The sequence below is a fragment of the Salmo salar genome, chromosome 22, assembly GCF_965601325.2.
Source record: "Salmo salar chromosome 22, fSalSal1, whole genome shotgun sequence".
Lineage (NCBI taxonomy): Eukaryota > Metazoa > Chordata > Actinopteri > Salmoniformes > Salmonidae > Salmo > Salmo salar.
In genome coordinates, this window is record NC_138312.1 from 45,446,891 (window position 1) to 45,465,713 (window position 18,823).

An 18,823-nucleotide genomic window follows, 5' to 3' on the forward strand; every position below is an offset into this window, starting at 1 on the left:
AACTGTTTGAATGGTGTCTGTGAGTATAACAGAACTCATATGGCAGGCAAAAACCTGAGAAGATTCTGTACAGGAAGTGCCCTCTCTGACCATTCCTTGAGCTTCTTGACTCTTTTTATTGAAAACTTAGGATCTTTGCTGTAACGTGACACTTCCTACGGCTCCCATAGGCTCTCAGAACCCGGGAAAAAGCTGAATGATGTCGAGGCAGCCCCTGGCTGAAAAACATTAGCGCGTTTGGATAGTGGTCGGTCAGAGTACTATGAGACTGAGGCGCGTGCACGAGGCGACCCCATGTTTTTATTTTCTCTCTCTTTGTACTAAAACACAGATTCCCGGTCGGAATATTATCGCTTTTTTACGAGGAAAATGGCATAAAAATTGATTTTAAACAGCGGTTGACATGCTTCGAAGTACGGTAATGGAATATTTAGAATTTTTTTGTCACAAAACGCGTCGTGCACGTCACCCTTCTTTACACTTCGGATAGTGTCTTGAACGCACGAACAAAACAGAGGATATTTGAACATAACTATGGATTATTTTGAACCAAACCAACATTTGTTATTGAAGTAGAAGTCCTGGGAGTGCATTCTGACGAAGAACAGCAAAGGTAATAACATTTTTCTTATAATAAATCTGACTTTGGTGAGGGCTAAACTTGGTGGGTGTCTAAATAGCTAGCCCTGTGATGCCGGGCTATCTACTTAGAATATTGCAAAATGTGCTTTCACCGAAAAGCTATTTTAAAATCGGACATAGCGACTGCATAGAGGAGTTCTGTATCTATAATTCTTAAAATAATTGTTAGGTTTTTTGTGAACGTTTATCGTGAGTAATTTAGTAAATTCACCGGAAGTTTGCGGGGGGTATGCTAGTTCTGAACGTCACATGCTAATGTAAAAAGCTGGTTTTTGATATAAATATGAACTTGATTGAACAAAACATGCATGTATTGTATAACATAATGTCCTAGGGTTGTCATCTGATGAAGATCATCAAAGGTTAGTGCTGCATTTAGCTGTGGTTTGGGTTTATGTGACATTATATGCTAGCTTGAAAAATGGGTGTGATTATTTCTGGCTGGGTACTCTGCTGACATAATCTAATGTTTTGCTTTCGTTGTAAAGCCTTTTTGCCGATTTCGTCCCACCGACCCTAGAGAAGTTAAATCCTACTGCAATGGCTCTGACGCTCGTCTGATGAATATTAAGGACTACAAAGGCAAGTGTCTTCACTGATATTTTCAACCTCTCCTGACCGAGTCTGTAATACCTACATGTTTCAAACAGACCACCATAGTCCCTGTGCCCAAGAAAGCAAAGGTAACCTGCCTAAATGATCTCCGACCCGTAGCACTAACGTCAGTAGCCATGAAGTGCTTTGAAAGGCTGATCATAGCTCACATCAACACCATGCCAGAATTTGCATACCGTCCCAACAGATGACACAATCTCAATCGCACTCCACACTACCCTTTCCCTCCTGGACAAAAGGATGTGAGAATGCTGTTAATTGACTACAGCTCAGCGTTCAACACCATAGTGCCCACAAAGCTCATCATTAAGCTAAGGACTCTGGGACTAAACACCTCCCTCTGCAACTGGATCCTGGACATCCTGATGGGCCGCTCCCAGGTGGTAAGAGTAGGTGTTACGAACCCCTTTGGCCCTGCAGTCTAGGGGGGATGGAAACGAGACTGTAACATATCTCATGTGTGTCTTCAGTGGCAACTGATTGGCGACTGATGAGTGACACCTGTGACTAGCGCAGAAGGAAAGAAAACAAATACACACACAAGATACCTATATCCGTAACACTCCCACCCTTAAAAGAGCAACCCTATAAGGATTGCGACTGAAGTATTTACAACGAAGATCAACAAGTTTATCACGCAAAGGCAACCTAATGAGACATACAAAAATCATCATTTTTAAACACGAGACAAAGCATCTGCCAATACATTTTCAGAACCCTTTGTGGCAGATCTCCAAATTATAATTCTGCACAATAAGCGCACAACACATAAGGTGCTGGTTCTGGTTGTACATCCGGTGGAGAAACACTAAGGGGTTATGGTCAGTATATACTATCACTGGTAGGGCACTGGAACCAATATATACTTCAAAGTATTGCAGAGCTAACAACAAAGCTAGAGCTTCTTGTTCGATGGTTGCATAGTTAGCCTGACATTTGTTAAACTTTCGAGAAAAATAACACACAGGATGATCCACTCCACTCTTGTCCTGCTGCAGTAGAACAGCACCAGCACCTCTGGCACTAGCATCTACCTCAAGTTGAAACGGTCGATCAAAATCCGGAGCAGCAAGTACAGGGGTATTACATAAGAGTGCTTTAGCAGTATCAAAAGCTACCTGACAATCAGGGGACCACTCAAACGATCTAGCCGGACTGAGCAAATCAGTCAATGGAGCAACTACTGCAGAGAAATTTGTACAAACACTACGGTAGTAGCCAACCATCCCTAAAAAGCGGCATAGCTCTCATCTGGTGGTAGGTGTGGGGAATGCAGTTATAGCCAAGACCTTGGCATCAACAGGGCGCACCTGTCCATGGCCGACCTCTTTGCCGAGATAGGTAACAGTAGCCTTCCCAAACTCGCACTTTGCCAAATTCAGGGTTAGAGAAGCAGCTGCCAAACGCTCATATACTACCCTTAGAGAGTTAACTTGGCGTTCCCCTAGGATAGGGGGCGCTAAAGCGATTTTTGAAAAAGATTCGTGCCCATTTTAAACGGCCTCCTACTCAAACTCAGAAGCTAGGATATGCATATAATTAATACTTGTGGATAGAAAACACCCTAAAGTTTCTAAAACTGTTTGAATGGTGTCTGTGAGTATAACAGAACTCATATGGCAGTCAAAACCCCGAGACAGATGGAAACAGGAAGTGGAATTCTGAATTGCGAACTCAACTTCATCACGTTGCCTATTAATCACACTGTGAGCTATGGTTCATTGAGCACTTCCTATTGCTTCCACTAGATGTCCCCAGTCTTCACAAATTGGTTTGAGCCTTCTACTGTTAAAATTGAATGAATGAGACGCTGTGGAACGTGGTCACACGGAGAGGGTCATAACCATTATGACGCCGGCGCCCCTGGTTACCCTCCCCTTTCGAAACGTTTTGAAACACAATGCAATCGTCCCCCTCGAATCTTATTGGCTCTCTTGTTGAAACAGGCCCTGAAGATTTATGTTAAACAACGTTTGACATGTTTGAACGAACCTAAATGGGAAAAAAATGCTTTTTGTCGAAATGGCTGTCCCGCGCCCGACGGAGGATTTGGATCAGCCTTCAGACGCGCTAACAAGAACAAGCTAATGGAACATAATGGATGAACTTTTTCGAACGAAAATACATTTGTTGTGGACCTGGGATTCCTGGAAGTGCTTTCTGATGAAGACAACCAAAGGTAAGGGATTATTGACAATAGTATACAAGACTAGATGTGATATGTGATTGTTCCAAGATGGCGCTGACATGTAACGTTAGCCTATTTTTCAGAGTATCGCATCCCCTTTCATCGCAAAGTATGATTACCCAGTAAAGTTAGTTTTAAATCTGGTATTACAGGTGCTTTCAAGAGATATTCATCTATAAATCTTAGAATGACAATATTACATTTTAAAAATGTTTTCGAATAGTAATTTAGTAAATTGTAGCTCTGTTTCATCGGATGCATTTGAGGGAAAATAGTTAGTCAACGTTACGCACCGATGTAAAATGCTGTTTTTATATATAAATATGAACTTTATCGAACAAAAGAATGCATGTATTGTGTAACATGATGTCCTAGGTGTGTCATCTGATGAAGATTGTCAAAGGTTAGTGCTGCATTTAGCTGTTTTTTGGTTATTTGTGATGCATGTGGTTGGTCGGAAAATGGCTATGTGGCTACTTTTACGATATACTCCTCTAACATAATCTAATGTTTTGCTTTTGCTGTAAAGCCTTTTTGAAATTGGACAATGTGGTTCGATTCAGGAGAGGTGTATCTATAAAACGATATAATTTGAATTTTTGTATTTATTTTTTTAATTATTACATTTTGTTATGCTAATGGCGATATGATTTTTCGCTGGATGTCCGAGGCCGCACAGGGGTTAACATGATCTGACCATGCAGACGAATAAATCACTAGATCATCAAGGTAGGCACTACAATTAGGAACGCCAGCTAATATGGAGTTAACCAGTCGTTGGAAAGTGGCTGCTGCATTCCGCATCCCAAAAGCCATGACCGAATATTGTAGGAAGTTGTCTGGGGTCACAAAGGCAGAAATCTCAGAAGCTCGTGAGGTTAATGGAACTTGCCAGTAACCTTTTAAGAGGTCTAACTTAGTTACATAAGTAGCAGCACCAACAGTGTCGATACAGTCGTCCAGTCTGGGTAACGGGAGTGAATCTGGCATTGGTGACAGAATTTACCTTTCGATAATCCGTACATAACCTGGATGTACCATCAGGTTTAGGAACCAGAATGCAAGGAGAACTCCAAGGGCTTGAACTTGGCGTAGCCAGGTCATTCTCCAACAAATACCTCACCTCATCCCTCATTATCTTCCTCTTAGAAGCATTGACCCGATATGGCTGTTGCTTGATGGGGCAGCATTTCCAACATTAATGTCATGTTCCAACACATTTGTGCGGGTAGGAACGTCATTAAAGAGACATGGAAAACTGTGTAGTAGCCTCACAATATCGTCAGCCTATCCGTCTGTTAAATAAACCAGACCTGACTGGAGAGAGAGCAGCATTTCTGAGTTGGGAAATCTAACACACTGCTGCTGAGTATTGCGCAACTCTAATCCATCTTCATCAACATCATTAATATGACAGCCCACTATCATAGCAGCAGAAGCAGAGGAGACAGTAGTACCTGCCGCTGTTTTTGAGCTAGCCAACTGGGTGATGGGTCGGGTGTGGTATGCTTTCAACATGTTAATGTGATACACACGAGATTGGCGTTTTCTATCAGGAGTTTGAAGCACATAATCAGTTTCACTTAATTTCTTTTCAATCAAATAAGGACCAGAGAAACGAGCTGACAGTGAAGATCCTGGAACAGGCAATAACACCAGTACTTGGTTACCTGGCTGTAGTGGACGAGAAACAACCTGTTCATATCATATTGTCTTTTCATACTCCTATGTGAGGAAGACAGAGCTTCCTTTGCGAGAGCACAGGCTTGTTGTAGGCGCTCACGAAAGCGACTAACATAGTCCAACACATTCTCATCTCCCGCAAAAAACTCTTTGGGAAAAAACTGTTCTTTAAGGACTTTCATTGGTCCTCTCACTGTGTGACCAAACACTAGTTCAGCCGGGCTGAACCCTAGGGACTCCTGTACAGTTTCACGAGCAGCAAACAAAACTAGAGGAACTCCCTCATCCCAATCTTTCTCAGATTCCAAACAATATTTACGTAGCATAGACTTCAGTGTCTGATGCCAACGTTCAAGCGCACCCTGAGACTCTGGGTGATATGCGGATAACTCTGTGCCAGCTCAATGGAGAGAGAGTGGTCACTTTTATCCAATACGGGTACCACCTTTCCTTCGGCAATATCGTTACCCATTATAAAGGTCACACCTTTTACTGGCAACATAGGACATACCCCCACTCTGAGTATTCCACTGATTAACTCAGAGTGTACATTCACAAAGTGCAATGGCACAAAACCCATTTCAATACCCTGAACTAACACACTGGAACCACAGTATGTGTTGTCGGATAAGGGCAACACATCAGACAATATAAACGACTGCGCCGCACCAGTATCTCTAAGGATTTTAACCGGACGCTGAGACGCTTCGTCATTCGTTAGGGAAACAAACCCCTCGAAGATGAACAGTTAACAACTGCGGTTTGGGACTGGGATTTTCAAACTACATTTACCCTGAGGCACCTGTTTCGTTTCAGACCTCCCAACCGTACGAATTAGCCCAACACCTGTTGGCGGCTTGGCACGAAGAGGCATCCCTTGTTTGCGTTTTAGCAGGAAGCAATCAATCATAAGTCCCATCTTATGACAATAGAAACAGGGACGCTCATTTTTCTGGCGTGCTTGATGTACTGCTGGCTGACTAGGGCTAAAAGTAGGCAATTCAGTGGCTCTACTCTCAGTATGAGCCGAAAACACGCTCTTGTGCGTCAACACAAACTCGTCTGCCAACAGACGCTTCTGTTCGTTTAGGTATACTACAATGCGTTCGGTAAGCAATTTTTAAACTCTTCCAACAAGATTAACTCCTGGAGAGAGTTGAAATCAGTTACCTTGCTAGCAGCATGCCATTTATCAAACATATTTCCCTTGTCTCTAGCAAATTCCACATAAGTCTTACTAGAAGACTATCTATGAGACCTAAATCTCTGTCGGTATGCCTCAGGAACAAGCTCATAGGCGCAAAGAACAGTAGCTTTGACCACTTCATAATTCAAACTGTCTTCAGGAGGTAGCGCGGACAAAACCTCTTGGGCTTTACCAGTTAATTTACACTGAAGTAATAGGCACCATACCTCTTCAGGCCTTTTCAATGCTACAGCTATACGTTAAAAAACACAAAAATAGGAGTCAACCTCTGACTCGCTGAAAAAAGGTACCAAGGCAATCTGCCTACTAATGTCAAAAGTGTTGGAAGACACAGCTGGAGGACGGCTCACTAACAGGCACAACAGGAACGAAGGCTAGCTTCGCTGTCTCTGCCTCCAGCTCCATCTGGCGCATTTCTTCCTCCATTTTACACATCTCCAAATGCCGCTATTCTCTTTCTGCCTCAACTTAACACATCTCCAACTGGAGATTTCCTAGCCTAATTTGGGCTCTCTTCCACCTCCAGTTGGAACTGTGTCGAACGGACATCCCTCCTGGCATCACCGTTTGACAGTGGGGAGAGTGGATCAAAACGAGGCAATGTGGCTGGAGCTTTAGCCTCGCCCTCGTTCTCAGACACCAAATGGGCTTACAGGAGTAGTAGGCTCAGGCAGCGGTAACACAAGCACTTGCTCTTCCAACATAACATTTAACACCAGTTGTTTAACCTCCGCTTTACCTACACTCTGCGGAATCGATACACAATAATGGTCAACCAAGGTTCTGTAAATCAACTCTACGACATTTGTCAAAAACCTCCCACGTAGGGTTTTCCAAAAAGGATTTCAAATCAAAAGTAGCCATTTTGATCTACCAGTAAAACACAAGAGCCAACAAATAGCAAATTCTAATGCTACATCAGCTATTCCCAGCAGTGATGCTCAACACTGAACTAGACCACTACAATAATTTGCACGAGCGGCATGGGTGTCAGTAAAGACAGTATCCCGGATGAGCCCCCACTTATGTTACAAACCCCTTTGGCCCTGCTGTCTAGGGGGATGGAAACAAGACCCATAACATCTCATGCAAATCACACCAGTGAAAAAGTAACAGTGAGAACTAAAAACCACAGACAACCTAAATCAACCATCAAACACTTCAGGTTTTTTTGAAACACACAGAAATGGGGTGTGGGGAAAAGGGGCTGAGCTGGACCCAAGGCAATAAATAATAAATATCCAAACAAACCCCTAAGCTAGTCTAGCCTGCTTTAAGAACAGCTAGTTAACTAACCAAAAATATAGTGGGTGGTCCGCCCAGTTTTAACTAGGGTATTTAGACACTGTTTTCCTACGGGTAATGTAGGCCCATGGGCGACTTGGCTGGTTATCCCTTTTTCCCACCAACAAAAAAAACAGTCATGCAACACAACACAACACAACACAACACAACACAACACAACACAACACAACACAACACAACACAACACAACACAACACAACACAACACACGATAATGGACAAAGTGACAGGTAGATGCAAAAGCAAGATCTGCAGAGAGAACTGATTGGGATACTTTTAAACCAAGGGAAAGGGGATGTGATTGGGTAACGGAAAAGGAGCAGGTGTGTCTTCAGTGGTGACTGATTGGCGACTGATGAGTGACACCTGTGACTAGGGCAGAAGGAAAGAAAACAAATACATTTAAGTCATTTAGCAGACATTTAAGTCATTTAGCAGACGCTCTTATCCAGAGCGACTTACAAATTGGTGCATTCACCTTATGATATCCAGTGGAACAACCACTTTACAATAGTGCATCTAAATCTTTTAAGGGGGGGGGGGGGTTAGAAGGATTACTTTATCCTATCCTAGGTATTCCTTAAAGAGGTGGGGTTTCAGGTGTCTCCGGAAGGTGGTGATTGACTCCGCTGTCCTGGCGTCGTGAGGGAGCTTGTTCCACCATAGGGGTGCCAGAGCAGCGAACAGTTTTGACTGGGCTGAGCGGGAACTGTGCTTCCGCAGAGGTAGGGGGGCCAGCAGGCCAGAGGTGGATGAACGCAGTGCCCTTGTTTGGCCTGATCAGAGCCTGAAGGTACGGAGGTACACACACACAGGATACCTGTATCCGTAACAGTAGGCAACAACACATCTGCAACGCTGATCCTCAACACGGGGACCCTTGGGTGCATGCTCAGTCCCCCCCTGTACTCCCTGTTCCCCCACGACTCTGTGGCTAAGCACAACTCCAACATATTAAGTTTGCTGACGACACAACAGTGGTAGGCCTGATCACCGACAGATGAGACAGCCTATAGGGAGGAGGTCAGAGACCTGGCAGTGTAATGCCAGGACAATAACCTCTCCCTCAATGTGAGCAAGACAAAGGAGCTGATCGTGGACTATAGGAAAAGGAGGGCCGAATAGGCCCCCATTAACCTGTTGGGGCTAGGGGGCAGTATTTTCACGGCCGGATAAAAAATGTACCCGATTTAAACTGGTTACTACTCTTACCCAGAAACGAGAATATGCATATAACTAGTGGATTTGGATATAAAACACTCTAAAGTTTCTAAAACTGCTTGAATGGTGTCTGTGAGTATAACAAAACTCATATGGCAGGCCAAAACCTGAGAAGATTCCATGCAGGAAGTGCCCTGTCTGACAATTTGTTGTCCTTCTAGGGCATCTCTATCAAAAATACAGCATCTCTGCTATAACGTGACATTTTCTAAGGCTTCCATTGGCTCTAAGAAGGCGCCAGAAAGTGGAACAAGAGCTCTGCAGTCTGGGCGAAAAACAGCAGGAGTGTTTGTGAGTGGTCAGGCAGGGAACACTGACACTGGAGCGCGTGTGCACGAGAGGACTCCATTTTTTTCTTTCTCTCTTTGAACGAATACAACGTCGCCCGGTTGGAATATTATCGCTATTTTACGAGAAAAATCGCAGAAATATTGATTTTAAACAGCGTTTGACATGCTTCGAAGTACGGTAATGGAATATTTTGAATTCTTTTGTCACGAAATGCGCCCGCGCATCACCCTTCAGATAGTGACCTCAACGCACGAAACTAACGGAGCTATTTCAATATAATTATGGATTATTTCGAACCAAAGCAACATTTCTTGTTGAAGTAGAAAACCTGGGAGTGCATTCTGATGAAGAACAGCAAAGGTAATCCAATTTTTCTAATAGTAAATCTGAGTTTGGTGAGGGCCAAACTTGGTGGGTGTCAAATTAGCTAGCCGTGATGGCCGGGCTATCTACTCTTCGCCGAAAAGCTATTTTAAAATCTGACACCACGATTGCATAAAGGAGTTCTGTATCTATAATTCTTAAAATAATTGTTATGTATTTTGTGAACGTTAATCGTGAGTAATTTAGTAAATTCACCGGAAGTTTGCGGTGGGTATGCTAGTTCTGAACATCACATGCTAATGTAAAAAGCTGGTTTTTGATATAAATATGAACTTGATTGAACAAAACATGCATGTATTGTATAACATAATGTCCTAGGGTTGTCATCTGATGAAGATCATCAAAGGATAGTGCTGCATTTAGCTGTGGTTTTGGTTTTTGTGACATATATGCATGCTTTGAAAATGGCTGTGTGATCATTTTTGGCAGGGTACTCTCCTGACATAATCTAATGTTTTGCTTTCATTGAAAAGCCTTTTTGAAATCGGACAGTGTGGTTAGATTAACGAGAGTCTTGTCTTTAAAATGGTGTAAAATAGTCATATGTTTGAGAAATTGAAGTTATAGCATTTATGAGGTATTTGTATTTCGCACCACACGATTCCACTGGCTGTTGCCTAGGTGGGACGCAAACGTCCCACCTTGCCCAGGGAGGTTAAGATTGACGGAGCTGAAGTGGAGCGGGTCGAGAGTTAAGTTCCTTGGTGTCCACATCACCAACAAACTATCATGGTCCAAACACACCAAGACAGTTGTGAAGAGGGAGACTGAAAAGATTTTCCATGGGTCCCCAGATCCTCAAAAAGTTCTACAGCTGCACCATCGAGAGCATCCTGACCAGTTGCATCACCGCCTGGTATGGCAACTGCTCAGCATCTGACCATAAGGAGCTACAGAGGGTGGTCTGTATGGCCTAGTACATCACTGGGGTCAAGCTTCCTGCCATCCAGGACCTATATACTGGGCGGTGTCAGAGGAAGGCCCAAAAACTTGTCAAAGACTCAAGTCACCCAAGTCATAGATTATTCTCTCTTCCACCGCACGGCAAGCGGTACCAGAGGGCCAAGTCTAGGACCAAAAAGCTCCTTAACAGCTTCTACCCCCAAGCCATAAGACTGCTGAACAATTAATCAAATGGACACCCGGACTATTTACATTGACACCCCCCTTTTTTGTTTTTACACTGCTGCTACTCGCTGTTTATTATCTATCCATAGTCACTTTACAAATTACCTTGACGAACCTGTACCACCGCACATTGACTCAGTCCTGTATATAGCCTCATTATTGTAACATAATATTTTTTACTTTGGTTTATTTAGTAAAGATTTTCTTAACTCTATTTCTATAACGACACAATGCGAGACCCAGATGCAGACACAGGAGGCAGATGGTTTAAGTTCTGATATTTATTATAGAACAACGGATAGGCAAAAGGCAGGTCGGGGACAGGCAAGAGTTCATAGCTAGGGCACAGTCCAAAACAGTACTGAGCAGCAGGCAGGCTCGAGGTCAGGGGCAGGCAGAGTGGTCAGGCGGGCTCAGAGTTAGGACAGGCAAGGGTCAGAACCAGGAGGACGAGAAAACGACAGACTGGGGGAAAACCAGGAGCTAAGAGAAAACTGCTGGTTGACTTGGCAAGCAAGACAAACTGGCACAGACAGACAGAAAACACAGGTATAAATACCCAGGGGATAATGGGGAAGATGGGCAACACCTGGGAGGGTGGGGACAAGCACAAGGACAGGTGAAACAGATCAGGGTGTGACAATTTCTTGAACTGCAGTTGGGTAAGGGCTTGTAAGTAAGCATTTCACGGTAAGGACTACACCTGTTGAATTCGGCGCATGTGACAAATAAAATTTGATATGATTAGATTTTAGCTATGCAGAAAAATTAACAGTTTTTACATAGAATTAAGCATAATGATAATGGCTCTAGATTGCAGGAAAAAGCTGTTTCAAATGCAAAATACTCCAACTTCCAGGGGCCTAGCGCCCCTCCGGCCATCCTCACATACTGTGTGTGTGTGTGTGTGTGTGTGTGTGTGTGTGTGTGTGTGTGTGTGTGTGTGTGTGTGTGTGTGTGTGTGTGTGTGTGTGTGTGTGTGTGTGTGTGTGTGTGTGTGTGTGTGTGTGTGTGTGTGTGTGTCCTAGTGGTTAAGAGTGTTGGGCCAGTAACCGAGAGGTTGCTGGTCTGAATCCCCGAGCCGAATAGGTGAAAAATCTGTCTGTGCCCTTGAGCAAGGCACTCAGCCCTAATTGCTCCTGTAAGTTGCTCTGAATAAGAGCGTCTGCTAAATGACGTAAATGTATGTGCTCGTGTGTGTGTGTGTGTGTGTGTGTGTGTGCTCATGCGTGCACATTTGTGCATGCTTATGTGTAAAGAAGAGGGAATGTTGTCTATTAACTCACTACCAGCAATGAGTGGTTGTTTCTTTACATTACATAGACACTGCAATCTAGAATATAGGGTATGTAAGTGTGGCACATATGGATAAACAGCAATTTCACAAGACAAGCAAAGTAATGTTGAAATGATTGTTTCCCTTTATTCATATCATTGACACAAACTATCTGTGCATGTATTCCTGGTCAATTATAGTATATTGGCACCTTTGATGTCTCCTGTGGTCTTCTGTCTCCTCATTTGGCTGAGAGATCGAACGAGAAAAGGAGCGGAAAGCGAGACAGAGAGAACAAGAGATAGTACAAACATGTAAGAGCTTCTCAACTTTAATCACTGTATACCTGATTTGTGTTTTTACCTGATTTTGTACCTGAAATTTTTTGCAATATAGTACAACGTTTGAACAAGCATTGCACAATATACATATACATTTGAAGTCAGAAGTTTACATACACTTAGGTTGGAGACATGAAAACTCGTTTTTCAACCATTCCACAAATTTCTTGTTAACAAACTATAGTTTTGGCAAGTCGGTTAGGACTTCTACTTTGTGCATGACACAAGTAATTTTCCAACAATTGTTTACAGACAGATTAACTTATTCACTGTATCACAATTTCAGTGGGTCAGAAGTTCACAGTTTACATACACTAAGTTGACTGTGCCTTTAAACAGCTTTGAAAATTCCAGAAAATGATGTCATGGCATTAGAAGCTTCTGATAGGCTAATTGACATCATGTGAGTCAATTGGAGGTGTACCTGTGGATGTATTTCAAGGCCTAACTTCAAACTCAGTGCCTCTTTGCTTGACATCATTTGAAAATCAAAAGAAATCAGCCAAGACCTCAGAAAAAACAAATTGTAGACCTCCACAAGTCTGGTTCATCCTTGGGAGCAATTTCCAAACGCCTGAAGATACCACGTTCATCTGTACAAACAATAGTACGCAAGTATAAACACCATGGGACCACGCAGCCATCATACCGCTCAGGAAGGAGGTGCGTTCTGTCTCCTAGAGATGAACGTACTTTGGTGCAAACCAATCCCAGAACAACAGTAAAGGACCTTGTGAAGATGCTGCAGGAAACAGATACAAAAGTATCTATATCCACAGTAAAACGAGTCCTATATCAACATAACCTGAAAGGCTGCTCAGCAAGGAAGAAGCCAATGCTCTAAAACCGCCATAAAAAAGTCAGACTATGGTTTGCAACTGCACATGGGGACAAAGATCGTACTTTTTGGAGAAATGTCCTCTGGTCTGATGAAACAAAAATCGAACTGTTTGGCCATAATGACAATCGTTATGTATGGAGGATAAAGGGGGATGCTTGCAAGCCAAAGAACACCATCCCAACCGTGAAGCACGGGGGTGGCAGCATCATGTTGTGGGGGTGCTTTGCTGCAGGAGAGACTGGTGCACTTCACAAAATAGATGGCATCATGAGGATGGAAAATTATGTGGATATATTGAAGCAACATCTCAAGACATCAGTCAGGAAGTTAAAGCTTGGTCACAAATGGGTCTTCCAAATGGACAATGACCCCAAACATACTTCCAAAGTTGTGGCAAAATGGCTTAAGGAAAAAAGCGTGTGCAAGCAAGGAGGCCTATAAACCTGACTCAGTTACACCAGCTCTGTCAGGAAGAATGGGCCAAAATTCACCCAACTTATTGTGGGAAGCTTGTCGAAGGCTACCCGAAACGTTTGACCCAAGTTAAACAATTTAAAGGCAATGCTACCAAATACTAATTGAGTGTATGTAAACTTCTGACCCACTGGGAATGTGATGAAAGAAATATAAGCTGAAATAAATCATTCTCTCTGCTATTATTCTGACATTTGACATTCTTAAAATAAAGTGGTGATCCTAACTGACTTAAGACAGGGAATTTTTACAAGGATGAAATGTCAGGAATTGTGAAAAACAGAGTTTAAATGTATTTGGCTAAGGTGTATGTAAACTTCCAACTTCAACTGTATATTTAAGGTAAAACAAAAAGTAATATTTAAAACATTTAACCTTGTCTAAACAAAGAAAGGGTGACGTTTCAACTTAGTTTTTTGTTGTTGTAACTATACAGTTTTTTGGGGACTATTCCTCACTGGTCTGTATTTGAAATACAGACCAGTCAGAAGTTTCAACACATCTACTGATTCAAGGGTTTTTCTTTAGTTTTACTATTTTCTACATTGTAGAAAAATAGTGAAGACATCAAAACTATAAAATAACACACATGGAATCATGTAGTAAGCAAAAAAGGGTTAAACAAATCAAAATATATTTTATATTTGAGATTCTTCAAAGCAGCCACCCTTTGTCTTGATGTCAGCTTTGCACACCTTTGGCATTCTCTCAACCAGCTTCATGAGGTAGTCACCTGGAATGCATTTCAATTAACAGGTGTGCCTTGTTAAAAGTTAATTTGTGGAACGTCTTTCCTTCTTAATGCGTTTGAGCCAATCAGTTGTGTTGTGGCAAGGTTATTGGTGGTATACAGAAGATAGCCCTATTTGGTAAAATACCAAGTACATATTCTGGCAAGAACAGCTCAAATAAGCAAAGAGAAATGACAGTCCATCATTACTTTAAGACATGAAGGTCAGTCAATCTGGAAAATGTAAAGAACTTTGAAAGTTTCTTCAAGTGCAGTCGCAAAAACCATCAAGCGCTATGATGAAACTGGCTCTCATGAGGACCGTCACAGGAAAGGAACACCAAGAGTTACCTCTGCTGAAGAGGATAAGTTCATTAGAGTTACCAGCCTCAGAAATTGGCAATTAACTGCACCTCATATTGCAGCCCAAATAAATACTTCACAGAGTTCAAGTAATAAACACATCTCAACATCAACTGTTCAGAGGAGACTGTGTGAATCAGGCCTTCATGGTCAAATTGCTGCAAAGAAACCACTACCAAAGGACACCAATAACAAGAGGAGACTTTCTTGGGCCAAGAAACACAAGTAATGGACATTAGACTGGTTGAAACCTGTCCTTTGGTCTGATGAGTCCAAATTTGAGAATTTTGTTTCCAACCGCTGTGTCTTAATGAGACGCAGAGTAGGTGAACGGATGATCTCTGCATGTGTGGTTCCCACCGTGAAGCATGGAGGTGTGATGGTGGGCGGTGCTTTGCTGGTGGCACTGTTTGTGATATATTTTGAATTCAAGGCACACTTAACCAGCATGGCTACCACAGCAACGTTACGCCATCCCATCTGGTTTGGGCTTAGTGGGACTATCATTTGTTTTTCAACAAGGCAATGACCCAACACACCTTCAGGCTGTGTAAGGGCTTTTTGACCAAGAAGGAGAGTGATGGAGTGCTTCATCAGATGACCTGGCCCCCACAATCACCCGACCTCAACCCAATTGAGATGGTTTGGGATGAGTTGGACCGCAGAGTGAAGGAAAAGCAACCAACAAGTGCTCAGCATACGTGGGAACTCCTTCAAGCATTCCAGGTGACTACCTCATGAAGCTGGTTGTAAAAATGCCAAGTGTGTGCAAAGCTGTCATCAAGGCAAAAGGTTAACCTCCTTTGCCTTGATGACAGCTTTGAATAATCTAAAATATATTTTGATTTGTTTAACACTTTTTTGGCTACTACATGATTCCATATGTGCAATTTAATATTTGTGATGTCTTCACTATTATTCTGCAATGTAGAAAATAGAAAAAATAAAGAAAAACCCTTGAATGAGTAGGTGTGTCCAAACTTTTGACTGGTACTGTATGCATTTGAACCAGGCTGTAAATGTCCTGTAATCACCCATGATGACAGACAGTTGTGGCTGTTATGTGCATCAAATTTCATGTGTTATATCTCTATGGTCATGGGTACCTTTCTCCTCTGCCTGCTCCACCATTTCATGGATGATCTCTTCCAGCACGGGGGCCACATGCTCCAGCTGTTTGGCTGTCAGTCGAACACTTATCTCTACTGTCTTCCCCTGTCCACACACATTTATTACACTTTTATAACACAAAATAGTCAACAACAAAAAAACATTCACACATACTGTATCTCCGTGTGTGTGTGTGTGTGTGTGTGTGTGTGTGTGTGTGTGTGTGTGTGTGTGTGTGTGTGTGTGTGTGTGTGTGTGTGTGTGTGTGTGTGTGTGTGTGTGTGTGTGTGTGTGTGTACTTACAGGAGTTCCACCATCGTCCTCAGGAAGCTGTTGGATGGTGACATCCTGAAACTGTCCATCCTCTGACCGAGGCTCCATGTACTTCCTCCCCAACTTATCCTGTAGGGCCTAAACACATACACAAACACACATATTTTCAAATAATGTGTCTGAATCAACTACTTCTATTGGAAGTAATTTAAAGCATTTTCAAATAATTTCTGGAAAAAGCCTACTGTTTGAAAACATTTTTAAATACTTATATCAAATACCAAATAGACATGGGTTCAAATTCGTGGGAGAATTTATTCATATTGTGTATTTGAGTATTTTTTTTATATATTTCAATATTCAACTACTTGTTTTCAAATCAAAAATATCAAAATACTTACTTTCAAATGTCTTTGAATACCCTAAATAGTATTTGAACCCAGGTCTGACACAGATATAAAAATATTGTGTAAAACAGACATGCCTCAGCTTTAGAAATCATATCAGCTCTGGTCATGGCATTTCTATCTGCAAAATACAGTACAGTGCACCCTTCTTAACGTGACACTGGTATCTTCCCACTGGGCACAGACATCAGTTCAACATCGAATTTTGATTTACATTTGGTTGAGTTATCAACTAACATGAAATCAGCAAAAAATGTCACTCTGTCATTGGTTTTAGGTTAGAAAAAAAGACAAAAATCCCGGATTTTTCCACGTTGATTCAACGTCATCCCATTGTTTGGTTGATTCAAACAGTTTTTTCCCAGTGAGTTGGCTGTTTTGTTCACATCTGTCCCCCCCCTTCCTGTGACTCACTTCCCGCTTCTCACCTTCATCTCCCTCATCTCTTTGGGGCTGAAGAAGGAGAAGTGTCCCTCTGCCCGTTCACCCAGCATGGCCACCAGACACACCAGCACCACACAGCCCGTCACCACTCCACGCATGGTCATCCTGCTTAGTCCTGTCCAACACAAACATGTTTGTGTGATGTTGTTTGACCATTAAAGAATAATGATGCTGACCAAGACAATTGACTTGTGTAATGTAAACATCATGTAATGAAAGAAAATTGATTGCACAGATGGCTGCTCACACAAACACTCAAACACAAGCACGTACATATGCAGACAGGCACACAAAAAACACACACACGGTGAGTAAACTCCTTCCAGAAGTGGGATTATTATAATTTTTTCCATCGGTTGTTACGCAACAAAAAGTCTCAACAGATCATATCTGTCCACACTCAACACATTTTTCTACACTTATGTCTTCATATCTATAGCTGGATACTGAACATGGTTCTATTTACATAGATGTATGCACTCAATTAAAGAGCGAGAGAAGAGCAAAGGCTAAGAGAAGAAAATAGATGCTGCAGGGAAGTCTGCAAGCAGATATAGATAAGAAGTGGAAAACAGACAATACACACTGAAAGATAGACTTACCAAGCAAAGATTGACAAATATACAGAGAGACAGATACAGAGACACAGAGAGAGAGAGAGAGAGAGAGAGAGAGAGAGAGAGATAAATAGAAAATGAGACTGGCAAATAGAGACAGAGATAGATAAAGACAGACAGACAAACAGACAGACAGAAAAAGAGAGACCAACAGAGAAAGAGAGACAGACAGACACAGAGACAGACAGATCCATATCGCCAACTTGTTGTACTACCCACTCTGTTTTCCTGTGTGAGTCCCTGCTGGTGATGAGCTAACTGGCTGTGTCCTGTTGTTCTGTCACCCTGCTAGAGACTCTGCTCTTTATATGGATCCCCATCCTCATCCCTCGGTCTCTTTTACTGTCCCCTCTGACGTCTGCTCCTCAACAGATCTACCAACCACTCTCCTCCAGCTCCCGGAAACACAGGCATGTCTTAATGGGAACGGGCTGCCTTTCTTCTTGAATCAAATCAAATCAAAGTTTATTTGTCACGTGTGCCAAATACAACAGGTGTAGACCTTACAGTGAAATGCTTATGTACAGGCTCTATCCAACAGTGCAACTTCTAAGTAAAAAAAAAAAGGCTTAGGTGAACAATAGGTAAGTAAAGAAATAAAAACAGTAAAAAGACAGTGAAAAATAACAGTAGCAAAGGGGGTTACTGTGGAAAAAAGAGTCGAAAAGTAGTGTCATGTTTTTATAGGACATATTGGACATATATATTGTCTTACTGCTAGATAATGTCAGAGCACAGACAATTCTGATTAAAGAGGACGTTTTGAGAGAGAAAATTCTACGCCAAATGTGCATGCTGTTTTTGACTATGTTTGTTTGTGTGTGTGCATGTATGTGTGGGGGGGGGGGGGGGGGGGCTGCTTCAGTTATAGCGAATAATACATTCTCAGCTCTTCAGTAATATCCTGTCTACCATGACGTTTATGACCTGGCATTGTAACACTCAGCTCCACACATGGCACCACATACATTCATTTCTTGGTAACAGGTTACCGTGGATGGCTTTTACCATACCTTTCCCTGCTGTAACACTTCACTTGTTTACTATTTAATCAATCATTCTTGCATGGTATTTTAGAAAAAAAAACATTTTAGATATCCTTCATGTGACGTGGACCTTGTCTAAATGGACCGTAGATGGACATAATAAATTCATAGAGATAAATGTAAAATGTGTTTAAAGTGACTGGTCTTTGTTGTATGCTATCCTTTGCTTGTTCTGACAGTGTTGTAACTTTCTCTATTTATTTTTATGCAATAAGCGTGATTGACTGAGCATGAGGAA

The 18,823-nt window shown here is 42.2% G+C and overlaps 1 protein-coding gene across 1 annotated transcript; it reads right to left on the reverse strand.

The window, feature by feature from the left end:
• Window positions 1-12,061: 12,061 nt before the first annotated feature.
• mlnl (motilin-like) lies at window positions 12,062-17,845 on the reverse strand. Its single transcript, XM_045705801.2, has 5 exons — window positions 17,759-17,845; window positions 16,907-17,037; window positions 16,102-16,209; window positions 15,795-15,903; window positions 12,062-12,188 (listed from the first exon to the last, which is right to left on the reverse strand). Exons 2-5 carry the CDS (start codon window positions 17,024-17,026, stop codon window positions 12,181-12,183), a joined length of 345 nt encoding a protein of 114 aa, XP_045561757.1. The 5' UTR covers window positions 17,027-17,037; window positions 17,759-17,845; the 3' UTR covers window positions 12,062-12,180.
• Between the last annotated feature and the right edge of the window lie 978 nt (window positions 17,846-18,823).